The sequence below is a fragment of the Sus scrofa genome, chromosome 6 (genome assembly GCF_000003025.6).
Source record: "Sus scrofa isolate TJ Tabasco breed Duroc chromosome 6, Sscrofa11.1, whole genome shotgun sequence".
In the NCBI taxonomy this organism is placed as follows: Eukaryota; Metazoa; Chordata; class Mammalia; order Artiodactyla; family Suidae; genus Sus; species Sus scrofa.
The window spans coordinates 98,838,105-98,853,276 of NC_010448.4; the positions used below are offsets into that span (position 1 = coordinate 98,838,105).

General features: G+C 40.0%; 1 protein-coding gene across 1 annotated transcript in view; it reads right to left on the reverse strand.

The window, feature by feature from the left end:
• NDUFV2 (NADH:ubiquinone oxidoreductase core subunit V2) overlaps window positions 1-14,457 on the reverse strand; it is a 33,406-nt gene extending 18,949 nt beyond the window's left edge. The window contains exons 1-4 of the mRNA NM_001097475.2: window positions 14,354-14,457; window positions 4,759-4,824; window positions 2,731-2,793; window positions 2,529-2,645 (exon numbers count right to left, since the gene is read on the reverse strand). Of these exons, the coding sequence (NP_001090944.2) occupies window positions 2,529-2,645; window positions 2,731-2,793; window positions 4,759-4,824; window positions 14,354-14,407 (300 nt within the window). The 5' untranslated portion in view covers window positions 14,408-14,457. The remainder of the gene's footprint in view (window positions 1-2,528; window positions 2,646-2,730; window positions 2,794-4,758; window positions 4,825-14,353) is intronic.

Here is a 15,172-nt window from a genome sequence, read left to right on the forward strand (position 1 = left end):
GAGGAAAACACAGGTAGAACACTATGCACATAAATTGCAGCAATATTTTATTCAATCCAACTTCTTAATAGAGGTAAAAACAAAAATAAACAAATGGGACCTAATTAATCTTAAAAGGAATCCATAAACAAAACCAAAAGACAACCTATGGTGCAGGAGAAAACTGCATATGATGCAAGGAAAGGATTAGTTTCCAAAATTTATAGCTCACACAGATTAAAAAAAACAACAATAAAAAGCCGGGCAGAGGAGTTGCCATTGTGGCTCAGTGGTAATGAATCCAACTAGTGTCCACAAGGATGAGGGTTCAATCCCCGGCCTTGGTCAGTGGGTTTGGATCCAGTGTTCTATAAGCTGTGGTGTAGGTCGCAGACTTGGCTCTGATCTGGCGTTGCTGTGGCTAAGGTGTAGGCTGGCAGCTACAGCTCTGATTAGACCCCTAGCCTGGGAACTTTCATATGTCACAGGAGTGGCCCTAAAAAGACAAAAGAAAAAGAAGGGGCAAAAAATCTAAAAGACATTTCTCCAAAGAAGACATACAAGTGGCCAACAGGCGTATGAAAAACATGCTCAATATTACTAATTATTAGAGAAATGAAATTGAAGAACCACCTCACACCAGTCAGCATGGCCATCATTAAAAAGTCTACAAAAAATAAATGCTGGAGAGAGTATGGAGAAAAAAAACCCTCCTACAATGTAAACCGGTACAGCCACTATGTACTGTACAGTGAGGGGGTTCCTTAAAAAAACTGAGTTGCCATATGATCCTGCAATCCAACTCCTATATTTCTGGAAGAAACTCTAATTCAAAAAGATACATGCACCCCAATGTGCACTGCAGCATTATTTATATTAGCCAAGACCTTATAGTAACTTAAATGTCCATCAACAGATGGATACAGAAGATGTGTGTGTGTCTGTGTGTATAAATATTACTCAGCCATAAAAAAGAATGAAATGACATTTGCAACAACATGGATGGACCTAGAGATTATCATATTAAGTCAAAGAAACAAATGTCCTCTATCACTTGTCTGTAGAGTCTAAAAAAATGACACAAACTTATTTATAAAACAGAAATGGACTCAAACATAGAAAACAAATTTATGGTCACCAAAGGCGATGGTGGATAAATTAGGAGTTTGGATTAACCCATATACACTAACATAAAAATAGGTAAACAACAAAGATCTTCTGTACAGCACAGAGAATTATACTCAACACCTTATAATTGCCTATAATGGAAAAGAGTCTGAAAAAAAGAGATTTTCTTTTTTTCCATCTTTGAGAGAAATGGCAATAGTAAGGTAAAAGATCCCAGATGTGTGTAATTGGCTGTCAGGATATTCTGTATAACTGAATCACTTTACTGTATATTGAATCTAACACAACATTGTGAATTAACTATAATTCAATAAAATTTTTTTAAATTATAGATCAAAAAATAAATAAATAAATAAACAAAAATAAAAACAGATCGATGAGCTAAAATTTGCATACAGGTTTCCATTTGATAAACTGAGGACATTTCTATACTCCAAGAAAGATAACGTAGTGGTCTAACTTAATAGTTAGACCAAATAAAACTTAGAAAGTGAAAAGGAGAATAAAGTATAGCAGAATATCCACAACAGTCAAGAAAATGCACAGAACTCGAAATGATTCAGTCCCAGCTCCATCACTTAGAAATCATTATGTGATCACTGAAAGATCTTAGTTTAAAATCTTCATTGCGATGGAAGAAGTCAGCCCAGAGAAAAATCAGATCTCTTAATTCAAAATAAAAGATACTTTCCATTGTATCACATTGGCCTATCGGTTGTATGCTTCTCATAAAAATCAAATAATAGAAAGTTTTGTAAGACACTTTTGTAAACAATACACTGTTACAAAATACCATCCTATACTAATAAGATGTGAAAAAACTTGAAATTTGGACTACTGCTGAAAATACTATTAGAAAAAAATGAATCCTAAAGTATGCATGAATATACTAACTTTATTTAAATGAGTCACCCATAAGATTTCTATAGGTTGTTGATTCCAAGGTGCCATAATCAAATGCTGTAAATACCATGTATTACATGGATTTTTGTTAAAGCCTGCAGCCAAAGATGCAAAATATTAAAAAGATTCACAATAGCTGTGAGCAGATCCTTTTCTCTGTAATTTTAGCATTTAAACAGTACATTCATTTTCAGAATATCCTGACAGCCAATTACACACATCTGGGACCTTTTACCTTACTATTGCCATTTCTCTCAAAGATGGAAAAAAAGAAAATCTCTTTCACTGTAACACCTTTACTATTTCCTGCAAGGATAAAAAGCTCTACCCTTTCAGATCTCTGCATTAGAAAGGGAACCACAAAAACATAAATGTAATTTGAGGTATAAAACACACAAATGATTCAAGGGCTCCAAACTCCTAGACTGCTACATTAATGACTGTGAGAGGAATTTCTACATAAGGAAGTTACCAAGCACAATCTCTCCTCTTTTCAAACTAATGCAAAAATAAAGTACCTTGTTCATGGCAGAGATGGGCAGCCATCCATTCTGTCTTTGGGCTAAATCCAGGACTGGAAGCACAGCTGCTGCTTTATGCCCTTCTGGGTAGTTTTTTACAATTGCCTCTATCCTCTGTACCAAAGAAAAAGCACCTGTTTTAGTGTCTGGAAAACACTAAATATTTTGTAAATTAATTATAACATTAATTTAGTCATACCTTGTAGTTTTCTGGTGTGAAATCAAATGGAGTATCTGGGTTATTCTCAGGAGTATCTCTGTGCTAAACAAAGGGGGGAAAATGTTTTCTAAAATTATCAAAATTCTCTCAAAAGTGTGAGTAACTTTGTACTTTACTACTACTGATCATTTAATCTCTTCACTTTAATTCCAACATGATATACAATTTATCCTTGCATCAAAAAGAACGGCTAAAGCAATTATTAAATACACATTTGATGAGTATGATGTTAGCAAAATCCAAAGATTTAGAAAGATTTTCAAAATCACCCTTTATAGGTTATGAGAAGTAGCTTTAGGGCCAAAACCTAAAAAAGCACTATCCAACCTGATTAGACAACAGGATCTCCTAATGTAATTTAATTACAAAAAATTACCAATTATTTGAAGCCTTATAAATTAAGACACAAATTTTCTAGTGTGAAAATATGTGCATTTTCCCCAAAAGAGAGTGTATCAGATTGTCAAAGGACATATATTACCTTAGGGACCCACTATCTACTACAAAAACACCATCTCTTCCCCACACAAGAGAAACTAGTCAAGAGCAAGCTTTATTTCTTCTCCAAAAAAGAACAGGCCTTCTTCAAACACTGACAAGAAATGGCTTGTCAACAGGAAATCAAATGAGTCACAATGAGATTAACACTTATATCAATTAATGTTTTATATGTATGGTGAACACAGAACTGAATCTCTTAATATGTTAATGCTCAGACTTCTGCTTTTTCAAGGACATAAAAAAGTAAAGAAAATGGAAACTTTGGATGATATCAAATATCTTTTTACACAAAGATAAAATACAAAACAGGAATCTACTTGTTAATAGTATGAATAACTAATTTATTAAGATTCAGCCTAGAAATAATTCATTTTCCAAAACTATACCACTAACTCTAAATCATCATACAAGTTCACTAAATTTCATTTAAATACTATATTATTTCCTGAAAAACACACATTGTCACAGAAAGGGGATACATTATCTGAGCTTTTCTGAACTTTAAAACCAAGCTGGGGAATTCCTTGACCTCTACCTGTAGTTAAAGCCTGGAAATCAAAACCAGGCCAATAGCCAACACATTCACCATAATACTAAAATTCATGCATGTCAAACCAGTGTCATTTTGGGATTCCCCAAGTTGCAGCCTCAGAATCTTCAGTGGGCTAATTTTTTTTTTTTTTTTTTTTGTCCTTTTGCCTTTTCTTGAGCCACTTCCGCAGCATATGGAGGTTCCCAGGTTAGGGGTCTAATCGGAACTGTAGCCACCAGCCTACGCCAGAGCCACAGCAACACAGGATCCGAGCAGTATCTGCGACTTACACCACAGCTCACGGCAACGCCAGATCCTTAACCCACTGAGCAAGGCCAGGAATTGAACCGGAAACCTCATGGTTCCTAGTCGGATTCCTTAACCACCAAGATGGGAACTCCTAAGATAAATGATTTTTAAGAAACCAAAATGTGGACTTCCCATCCTGGCTCAGCAGAAACGAATCTGACTGGCATTCATGAGGACCTGGGTTTGATCCCTGGCCTTGCTCAGTGGGTTACGGATCTAGCATTGCCATGAGCTGTGGTGTAGATTGCAGACTCGGCTCAGATCCCGTGTTGTCACGGCAGCTGTGGTGTAGGCCAGAGGCTACAGCTCTGATTGGACCCCTAACCTGGGAACCTCCACATACCGCCCTAAAAAAAAAAAGTTAAAAGATTAAAAAAAAAAAAAAAAAAGAAAAGAAACCAAAATGTGACTAGAAATCATGTTAAGGTTCAGTTATTTCATGTTGGAATAATCTAAATTCGTATTTCCAAAGTTGCCCTGCTGCCAATTTAAACTTGAGAGGTTCAGTTAGAACTACACTTTCAAAATGAAGGTAAATTCTATCAACTATATTTAAATCCCCACAATGGCCAGTACACACCAAAAACGATGGTGTTTAAGATTATGTTGTATTTGCCCAAATTTCCAAGTCTTTCCATTCTGAAGAAATCTAAGTAATTACTTACCACAAATAAGGCTCCTCCAGCTCCATTCTGCACAGCTGTCTTATGCAAATTCCTTACATGTCTTCCCTAAAATTTTAAAGAAGCTTAATAAATCAAAAGCCTTAAGAAATTTTTCATAGTACTTTAAGATCCATAATTTAAAATAAGAGAAATAGAAAATTTTAAATAGAACCAACTTAACAGAGGTAAAGTATCTTAAGAGATATGGCCTACTACCCTATACCCTGTTGATACCTATTTCAAGAGAAGAATAAGGAAACGGAGAGCCAAAGGTAAATTTACTGGAGTTCCCTGGTGGTTCAGTGGGTTAAGGATCCCACATTGTCACTGCTGTGGCATGGGTTCAATCCCTGGCCCAGTAACTTCTGTATGCCACTGGCACAGCAACAAAAAAGTTAAGGTTACTAACTTGTGGAAGATCACATACAAGAGTCAGTGGGACATCTAGGACAACTTAGATCTCCCGAGTCACGTATCCTTTCTACTACATTCTTCTGGAGTGCAGCTGCAGAGTTCATGTACCATTAATTCACTGCCTTTCACTTCTGTCTCAAGCAAGTTGGATGCCGGATTTTGTTTAATGTGAACCTTCATAAACATGTTTTCATTCTGTACAAATGAGTCATATACTCTGCACAAATGAGTCAAATGTATCCCCTTTTTCAACTCTTTACTAAGTCAGTTTAGAAACTTCAGCCATAAAAGCAGTTTCAGAAACTATAATGCTGTGCAGATAGACCATACTCAGTTGTTTTGGAAGCAATCCATTTGATTACTGTTTCCATTGCATTTCACTTTTCTTCGCACAGTTGCTCCTCCCTGAAAAGCAATTCAACTATTGTTCAGAAATCCTCTGATTTCCAAGTTTACTAACCACAGATGGTAGAACACTGGATTAAACCAAGCATGGAACTGGCAAAGAGCTGGACAATTCAAAGGCAAACGTAACAGAGAAGGAAGTAAAAGCAGTGCTATAGCACAATCTTCTTTTCCCTCGATCCAAATTTCAGTTGAAAAAATAAGTTTACATGGAACATTTGCTTTAATAACAAGACCCAAGTACAGAATGTAAAACACAGATATAAAATATTGGAGTGACAAATGTCCATTTCAGGTGTGGGGGGGAGAATTTGATCAGCTGTGGTATACAAAGGGGTTTTAACTGTGTTAATATTGTTTTCCTTCTTAGGCAGCAAGTGGATGGATAGACAGTGTTTATTATGTTCTTTTTTGCTTTTATGTGTCTGAGATATATGACAAATTTTCTTTAAAATAAATGCAACAAAGGACACAGTTTACTTTCTTATACTTCTAATAATTTCTCCCAAATCACTTCAAAGTCAATCTGTGCTGAATACAAGGTTATGTCTATACCCCTAATTTGGCTGTCCAAAATCTGGACTGAGATAAATAAACATAAAAATTAAGGCCATAAATTCCAAATAGTACTATAAGAACAATATCAGCATAAAGCTTTGAAAAATTAACAGAAGCTAAAATTTAGAAGACAGTCCCTGCCATTACTTCAGCTGAGAAGATTTTAAATCAAAGGAATAATCCTATTACATTTAGAATGAATGGATAAGCAATGAGGTCCTATGGTACAGCACAGAGAACTACGTCCAATCTCTTGGGACAGACCATGACAGAAGATAACATGAGAAAGGGATGGTGTGTATGTGTATGTGTGTATATACACACAAGTGGGTCACTTTACCGTACAGCAGAAATTGGAACTACATTGTAAATCAACCATACTTTAATGAAAAAATACAATAAAAAAGAATTATCTTGAGTAACAGTTGAGTTAATTAAATTCTGAGAGAAAACAAAGGACTTCATAACATAGGAAGGATTAATTCAAGAGTTGGGAAAGTATCTAATCCTCTTTTAACTTCTGAACCTAACATTTCGTTTACTGGCTTTTTTTTTTTTTTTTTTTTTTTTTTTGTCTTTTTGCCTTTTCTAGGGCCACTCTCGAGGCATATGGAGGTTCCTAGGCCAGGAGTCAAATTGGAGCTATAGCCGCCAGCCTACAACACAGCCACAGCAACACAGGATCCAAGCCGCATCTGCGACCTACACCACAGCTCACGGCAATGCCAGATCCTTAACCCACTGAGCAAGGGCAGGGATTGAACCCACAACCTCATGATTCTTAGTCAGATTCGTTAACCACTGAGCCATGATGTAACTCCTTTTTACTGGCTTTTTACCCACTCCCTCAGGGTAGGTTGTCCTCAGTTCTGTCCTATGTTCTTTCCTCCACAGCTCTTTTGCCTTTGAGAGTTTATCCATTAACTACACTGATGACTTGCATTTTATACACATTTGATGACAAAAAGTTAAGTCTGAAAGGATCATAAATCAATAAGAAAAATGGGTAAATATGAAAAATCATCACAGAAATCAAATAGTTAATAAACTTACTACTAACCAAAAACATGCAATTTTAAGTAAGTTAACAGCTATAAAATTTGCAAAGTTGGATTTCCCATCATGGCTCGGCAGTAATGATCCCAACTAGTGTCCATAAGGACACAGGTTCTTTCCTGGCCTCGTTCAGTGGGTTAAAGATCCTGCATTTCTGTAAACTGTAGTGTAGGCTGGCAGCTGCAGCTCTAGTTCAACTCCTAGGCTTGGGACTTCCATATGCCGTGGGTGTGGCCCTAAAAAAAAAAAAAAAACCGCAAAGTTTAGCAGCGTGAGTGTCACAGTGGCATGGGTCAGTGCTGTGGCACAGATTCAATCCCTGGCCAAGCCCAGGAACTTCTGAATGCCTAGGAGCAACCATTAAAAAAAAAAAAAAAGTTATATTCTTCCACCCACTCCCCAAGAATAGGACACGAGCTCATTCCTTTTTTTTTTTTTTGGTCTTTTTGCCATTTCTTGGGCAGCTCTTGCGGCATATGGAGGTTCCCAGGCTAGGGGTCAAATCGGAGCTGTAGCCACTGGCCTACGCCAGAGCCACAGCAACGCGGGATCCGAGCGCGTCTGCAACCTACAGATCCTTAACCCACTGAGCAAGGCCAGGGATCGAACCCGCAACCTCATGGTTCCTAGTTGGATTCGTTAACCACTGCGCCACGACAGGAACTACCCCCATTCTTTCTTTTAGTTTTTTTCTGCTGCTCAAACATTAATAGTATCCAACTCTGCTCACTTTTCAGTTCTATCAGACATTTGCACTATAAAAGGCCACCAGAGGAACTTAAGAAAGGACAAGGAAGCTATCAAACAAAATGGACAGAATCAGTAGCCTAATTAGTAAAAAAGACAGGGCTAAGGCCAGGCAACTGAAAAAGTTTTTTCCTTTATTAGCAACCAACACAGACAAGAAATAAACCTTTAAGACTACCCCAAACATTTACAGATTAAATCAACAATATATGTTTACACCTGCACAGAGGTCACATCTCCTGGTAAAGAAAAAGTAACACCGGCCACCTCTGTACTTTCTTCCCTTTGTTCACGGATATTTACTCAATACCTACTTATCACCAGAGACTCCCCGACTGCCAGCTCAAGCAAAGGCCATTTCCTTCAGCTGTCTAGAGCAAAAGTATGCAGAGAAAACCAAAGGCTCCCCCAAAAGTCTTTGTCCATGATACACACAGAGTAGGTATTCTTGCATTATCAAAAACTCTTGAGGAATAAAAGTTTTTTAATGCATTTTAGTTTAATAAAGTAGATGATGTCTCCAAGGGAACCAACAGCTTCTCTGCAGTGCCAGGATGCAGGTTTGATCCCCAGCCTGGCAAGAGTAGGTTAAGGGATTCTGCATTGCCACAGCTTCGGTGTAGCTCACAACTGTGGCTCGGCTCTGATCCCTGGCCCAAGAACTCCATCTGACATGGGGTAGCCAAAAATTGGAAAAAATTTAAAAGATTATTGGTTAATAATTATGGTTAATAGCCAATCATTTCAAGGATAATGATAACACAAATGCTTACTCTGTCTCAGATACTGTGCTACAAATACTGTAACTCATTACTCCTCACAACAACCTCCAGGTAAGTATTATTATCATGCCTTGTTTTACAGATGTGGAAACTAAGGCTCAAAGACAGAAGGAAAAGAACTTTCCCTAGATCACAGCTAAATAAATGAAAAGTCAAACAGGTTTTTCTGACTTGAGGACATGCATTAACTACTAAAATTTTGTTAATATTTTCAATTATTATAGGGGTTTTTTACAAATCCAAATAAAGTTCCATCAATAATTTAACTAAAAATTAAAAACAATAATTCAGATTAAAGAAATATAAGTGATTTTACTAGCATTATGAGAGAATTCACAAGAAAAATTTGGCCAAATTTTATAGCACAACAAAGCTTCATGAACAACTCAGGTATTAAAGGAGCATTACAGATTAAGATTACCATATTAATGGCAACAACATTCATGATTACTTTCAGCCATCTTGCCCATAATTTAAAGAAAGCATTCTTTACATGTCTAAAATCCATTGTGGATACAAATAACACTCAACAGTCCTAGGGAGAAGAATACTTCATAGAAATGAAATGTCCAAACATTTTAGTTAGTCTTACCTAAAAAATTACCATACCTTAGGGGAGGTTGCTCTGCCTCTCTACATCTAGGTTTGCTCATCTATAAAATAACGGGAGTATCTACCTTAAAGTGTTAAGAAGATTAAATGAGATAAAGTGTTTAGCATTTGGTTTATATCTTTAAAATGGAGAATGAGTTCACATCTCAAATATAAAGATTTGAATTTATAGTAATAGTGGCCTACTGAACCTCACCAAATAGGCTTCTCAAAATTTTGTCCATTTTCTGTTTCCCCTAAGCTATTCAAGGCTGTGGCAGGCAAGAATAATGGGGCCCTAAAGATACCCACATCCTAAACTTGGGAAGCTGTGAATATGTCAGTATACACAGCAAAAAACAAGCACAGTTGCAGATGGAATTAAGGTTAATAATCGTTAACCTAAAAATAGGGGGATTATTCTGGATTGTCAGAATGGGTCCAAGGTAATCACAGGGCCCTTGAAATGCAGAGGAGGGAGCAAAGTTACAGGAGGATACACAAATGAGAGAGAAGGGTCAGAGTGATATATGTCATGTGAGATCTTGACCTGCCCATGTGGGCTCTGAAGGTGGAAGAGGGGGGATATGAACAAACAAATAAGGGCAGCTTCTACAAGTTGGAAAAACTAAGGAAACAGGTTATCTCCTAGAATCATAAGAAAGAAAGGCAGCTCTGCCAGTAACTTGATTTTAGCCCACTGAGACTCATGGTATGTATATTTTTAACCTCCAGAATCATAAGACAATAAATTTGTGTCGTGTAATGTCACCAAATTTGTGGTAACTTGTTACAGGAGCAATAGAAAACAAATATAAATACCCCCCTAACCTCACTTTTTTTTCTTTCTTTCTTTTTTAAGCACTCCTTTAATGTCGTTGAGCCAAAATGTAGATACCTTGAGATATTGCAAAATCAATGGATTCTCTAATGGAATGGGAAAACATTTCATTCTACAAAACTTAAAACTTAGGAAGAAAGGAGTTCTCGTTGTGGCTCAGCAATAACGAACCTGACTAGGATCCACAAGGATTCGGGTTAGATCCCTGGCCTCACTCAGTGGGTTAAGGATCCAGCGTTGTGGTGAGTTGTGGTGTAGGTTGAAGACACGGCTTGGATCCCACACTGCTGTGGCTGTGGCGCAGGCCAACAGCTGCAGCTCTCCGATTCAATCCCTAGTCTGGGAATTTGCATATGCTGCAGGCGAGGCCATTAAGAAGGAAAAAAAAATTTTTTATGAAGAAAAATGCCACCATAGAACGCTACTTTTAGTATGGCTGAGTAGATACCAGGCCAAACCAGTGGGTTACTCTGGGCAAAATGTTGTGTGTTTTTTTTTTTTTGTTTTTTTTTTTTGTCTTTTTGTCTTTTGTTGTTGTTGCTGTTTCTTGGGCCGCTCCCGCGGCATATGGAGGTTCCCAGGCCAGGGGTTGAATTGGAGCTGTAGCCACCGGCCTACGCCAGGGCCACAGCAACGCGGGATCCGAGCCACGTCTGCAACCTACACCACAGCTCACGGCAACGCCGTATCGTTAACCCACTGAGCAAGGGCAGGGACCGAACCTCATGGTTCCTAGTCGGATTCGTTAACCACTGCACCACGACGGGAACTCCGGCAAAATGTTTTTTAAAAAATTAAAAAACAAAAATCTTTCTGAAGACAATGAAGAACCGCCAAATGCAGGCACACACAAGAAGGGAGTCTATACTTAGAAGAAGCCAATGAGGGTTCTTTTTTATCCCTCAAATCTCTCAGCCTAAAGGCAGACCCCAGTCTATCCCATGTTGGGCAGTTAAAACTCCAAGAGAAAGCCTGCAGCCTTAATGTCCTGAAGTACCACGGGAGGGTCTAGAAAAGGAGAGGTATAGGCAAGTGGGAAATTCCAGAATAGAAAAAGCCAGAGAGAGGAAGCCCGACTCCAAACCATGCATGCACATAACGCAGACTTCATGCAGTCCTGCTAAAAGAATTGAACCAATATTTGAACCACAAGGAAGTTGGACTGCAGACTGAGTTCAAGTTAACAGCCTGCGACAAAAAAAAAATATTATTTGGAGGAATTAAAAAATCTACAGCCTCTATTAGATCATTCACAACACCCAGGATACAATCCAAAATTACCCGACATTAAACGAAAAAGGAAAATAACCCATGTTCAAGAAAAAAGACAATCAAGATTATCAAACAATAATTTCAAAGTTGCTACAACCATGCCTAAGGACATAAAGAAAAATATCTTCAATGAATGAAAAGATCTAAGTATAAACTATAAAAAAAGAACAAAATGAAAACACAATCCTTGAAAATGCCACCACAACCCTCTTGTTCCTCCAAAGCTAATCAGTGGCTTGGTAGCGAGGCAATGATGAGCCATAAAATAGTGTCAACATTACAGAAAGCCATGGGCAATTACTCAAGGAAAGATGGAAATAAACCTATTCTGAGTACCTATTTTCCATATTTCATAATTTTTAGGCAATTCTTGACAATCACTCAACGAGGTACTACTGTACTTACAGAAAAGAAAAATAAAGCTCAAGGAGCTTAAGAAATATGGCTCAAGGTCAAATAACTAGTGACTTCCAGGCACAGTACTAAATTCTAGGTATTTGTTAAGCAATGACAAGATGAAAAGCCTGTGGCTAAAATAACTGGCAACTAGCTAATAAAGCAGAAATTACAAGAAAATACGCAATTTCTTTGAAAATGATTTCCTTAAAGCCTTCTTTATTTGGGGGGGGCTCCTCCCAGGTCAGGGAACAAACCCATGCCACAACAGCAACCCAAGCTGTGACAGTGACATTGCTGGATCCTTAACCTGCTGTGCAACAAGAGAACTCCTAAAAGTTTCCCTTTCAGGAAAGGAACTTTATTAGTGAGACCTCTTTACTCACATTTTTCCTGCTTTTTGCTAGGTCATTCTGATATTCCACTATTTGTAATGGGTTAAAAGGGCCTGGTTATATAAATTATAGAACATCCTCACAATGGCATGCTATGCAGCATTAAAAATGACAGTATAGGGAGTTCCCACTGTGATACAGTGGATTAACAATCTGACTTGGGTCACTGTGGAGGCGTGGGTTTGCTCCCCAGCTGAGTGCAGTAGGTTAAAGGATCCAGTGTTGCTCTGCAGCTGTGACAAAGGCTGAAGCTGCAGCTTCGATTCAATCCCTGGTCTGGGAACTTCCATATTCCACAGGAGCAGCCATTAAAATAAAAATTTTTTTTAAAAATTTAAAAAAACTTAAAAAAATGGGAGTTCCCATCCTGGCTCAGCAGAAACAAATCTGACTGGCATCCATGAGGATGCAGGTTCAATCCCTGGTCTCGCTCAGTGGGTTAAGGATCCATCGATGCCATGAGCAGATGTGGCTTGTATCTGGCATTGCTGTGGCTGTGTCGTAAGCTGGCGGCTGCAGCTCCAATTCAACCCCTAGCCTGGGAACCTCCACATGCCACAGGTGCAGCCCTTAAAAATAAAAAAATTTTTTTAAATAAAAAGTTTATTCATAAGCAAAGCTAATCAAAATGTATAATGGGAGAAAACAGGCTACAAAACTGTATGAACAATACCATCTGATTTTTACAAAAAAATTTTTCTGTAAGGTCCTTTATGTGCAGATATCAAAATGTTAACATTTTGTTAATGTTCAATTTGATAAAACTATGGGCGATTTTTATTTTTTGAACTTATTATATTTGCTGTTCCTAATATTGTTTTTCTTATCTTGTCCTTTCCACCTAGAACACCCTCCCTATCCATTTGGCCCCATCCCCAATCTATTCCTATTACTTACAGGAAAAATCTTACACCACCTTCAAACTAAACTGGATGATCTTATTCATATCTCTAACACTGTACGGCTGACTCTTGAACAATACTAAGGGTTAGAAGTGTGGACCCTCGAAATAGCTGAAAATCCAAATATAATAACTTAAGAGTCAGACCTCCAAATATGAGGTTTCTCCATACCCAGGATCCTGCAGTACTGTACTTACTGCTACGGGGTGGGGGGACCTCGCTTATAAGTGGACCACTGAGTACAAATCTGTTCAAGGGTCACCTAACTATACTTTTACACTATTCAATACCTACTACCTTAAGTTCCTAGTCCATAAAACTATCAACTCTACAAGAACAGGGATTGTCTAAATCCATTTCACTGTAATATGGGGAAGTAACAGTACCAACCTCACGAATTAGGTTTTGAAGGTAAATAACACAGTGCTTGGTGCACAGAAAGCAGTCACACCTACCATTATTCTCCACCTTGACACCTGGAACCCAACAGGAACAGTAGAATCTCAAACTTTACTGAAAGACTAAACTCTACAAATTGAAATATTCCCATTTGACAACTGAGGAAACCAAGTGAGAACAGTCCAGTCACAAAACTAGAAAAGGCGGTGAAGCCTCCATCCAAACTCAGGTCTAACTGCAAGGCCCTGCGCTCATCCTATACTGCTGTGCACTAACCCCTCCGTTCGGCTGAAAACTGACTCAACCTTTCTATTTTACTGGTGCAGGTAAAGAAAGCTTTCTTTCCCGTAAGCGCCCCGTCATCATCATCGTCATTTCTGGAATGTTCATCTTTAAGTCAGAGCAAGCGAGTGTTTCAGCCTGAGCTCCAAGGTCGCTGTCTAAAGCGTGACGTTCTGAGACCTCAGGAGCCGGCAGAGGCTTCGCCGCCCGGGGTGCGAGGTGCAGGGAGCCCTGGGTTCCAACACGCAGCACAGTCGCAGTCAAGGGTACGCCGGTGCCGCCCTCCCGCGGCCCAAGGAGACACCCGCCGAGTTCCAGACGCCCCTGGGACGCCCCGCGCACTGACTCGGGCCTCCCGTCCTGAGGAGGCCTCCCCACCGCCCCTCCCTAGGTCCTCGGACGCGCGGCCTCCTCAAGAGCGGGCGAAGGCCGCGGCGTCCTTGCCGTCGCCCGCAGGCCGTCTCGTGCCCGGCGTGCCCTGTGCCGGCCGCTAGAGGAGGCCGGGAGAGAGGGAGAGGGCAGCGGCAGCGCCGGCGCACATTCGAGCCTCCTTACCCACTGGGCGGTGAAGCCCGTAGCCCGTGCCCGGAGCGCTGCGGTGAGAAACATGGCGGGCCAAACTGCGGGCCTTTCCGACCGCGCCAGGAGGAATCGCGAGCGCCGGGACGCACGGCGTGCGCGCCCCCGAGCCCAGCCTGCGCGCCCTGGGCGGCAGGGGCGCGCGGGTACGGCTGAGGCCAATGGCCGCTGCAAGAACCCGCCGGCGCCCTAGGAGGTCAGGTCCCGGGGGGTGTTGCCTTGTATCCCGCCCTGAAGGGCGTTGTCCCCTAGGGGCCCCGCGCACCGGAGTTTATGAGGTGGGCTACCCTACTGGAGCCCTGTCAGGATTTAACCTTTTTTTTTTTTTTTTTTGTCTTTTTGCCATTTCTTGGGCCGCTCTTGCGGCATATGGAGGTTCCCGGGCTAGGGGTCGAATCGGAGCTGTAGCTGCCAGCCTACGCCAGAGCCACAGCAACGCGGGATCCGAGCCGCGTCTGTGACCTACACCACAGCTCACGGCAACACCGGAACCTTGACCCACTGAGCAAGGGCAGGGATGGAACCCGCAACCTCATGGTTCCTAGTCGGATTCGTTAACCACTGCGCCACGACGGGAACTCCTAACCTTATTTTTGATTGCAGTTCCTTAAAAAACAAAAAAATTTCGTTGCAACCCCCTATAAATCGTATTTTACAAATTGAAGAATTTGCAGAATTGAAGATACAGAGGGCTGGCTGCCACGCAGAGGGCTAGGCATGGACACCAAATGCCCTGGTTCCCACTCTTTTGCTTTAGGGATGCATGCTTACATATTTAGGGGCAAAATAATAAGA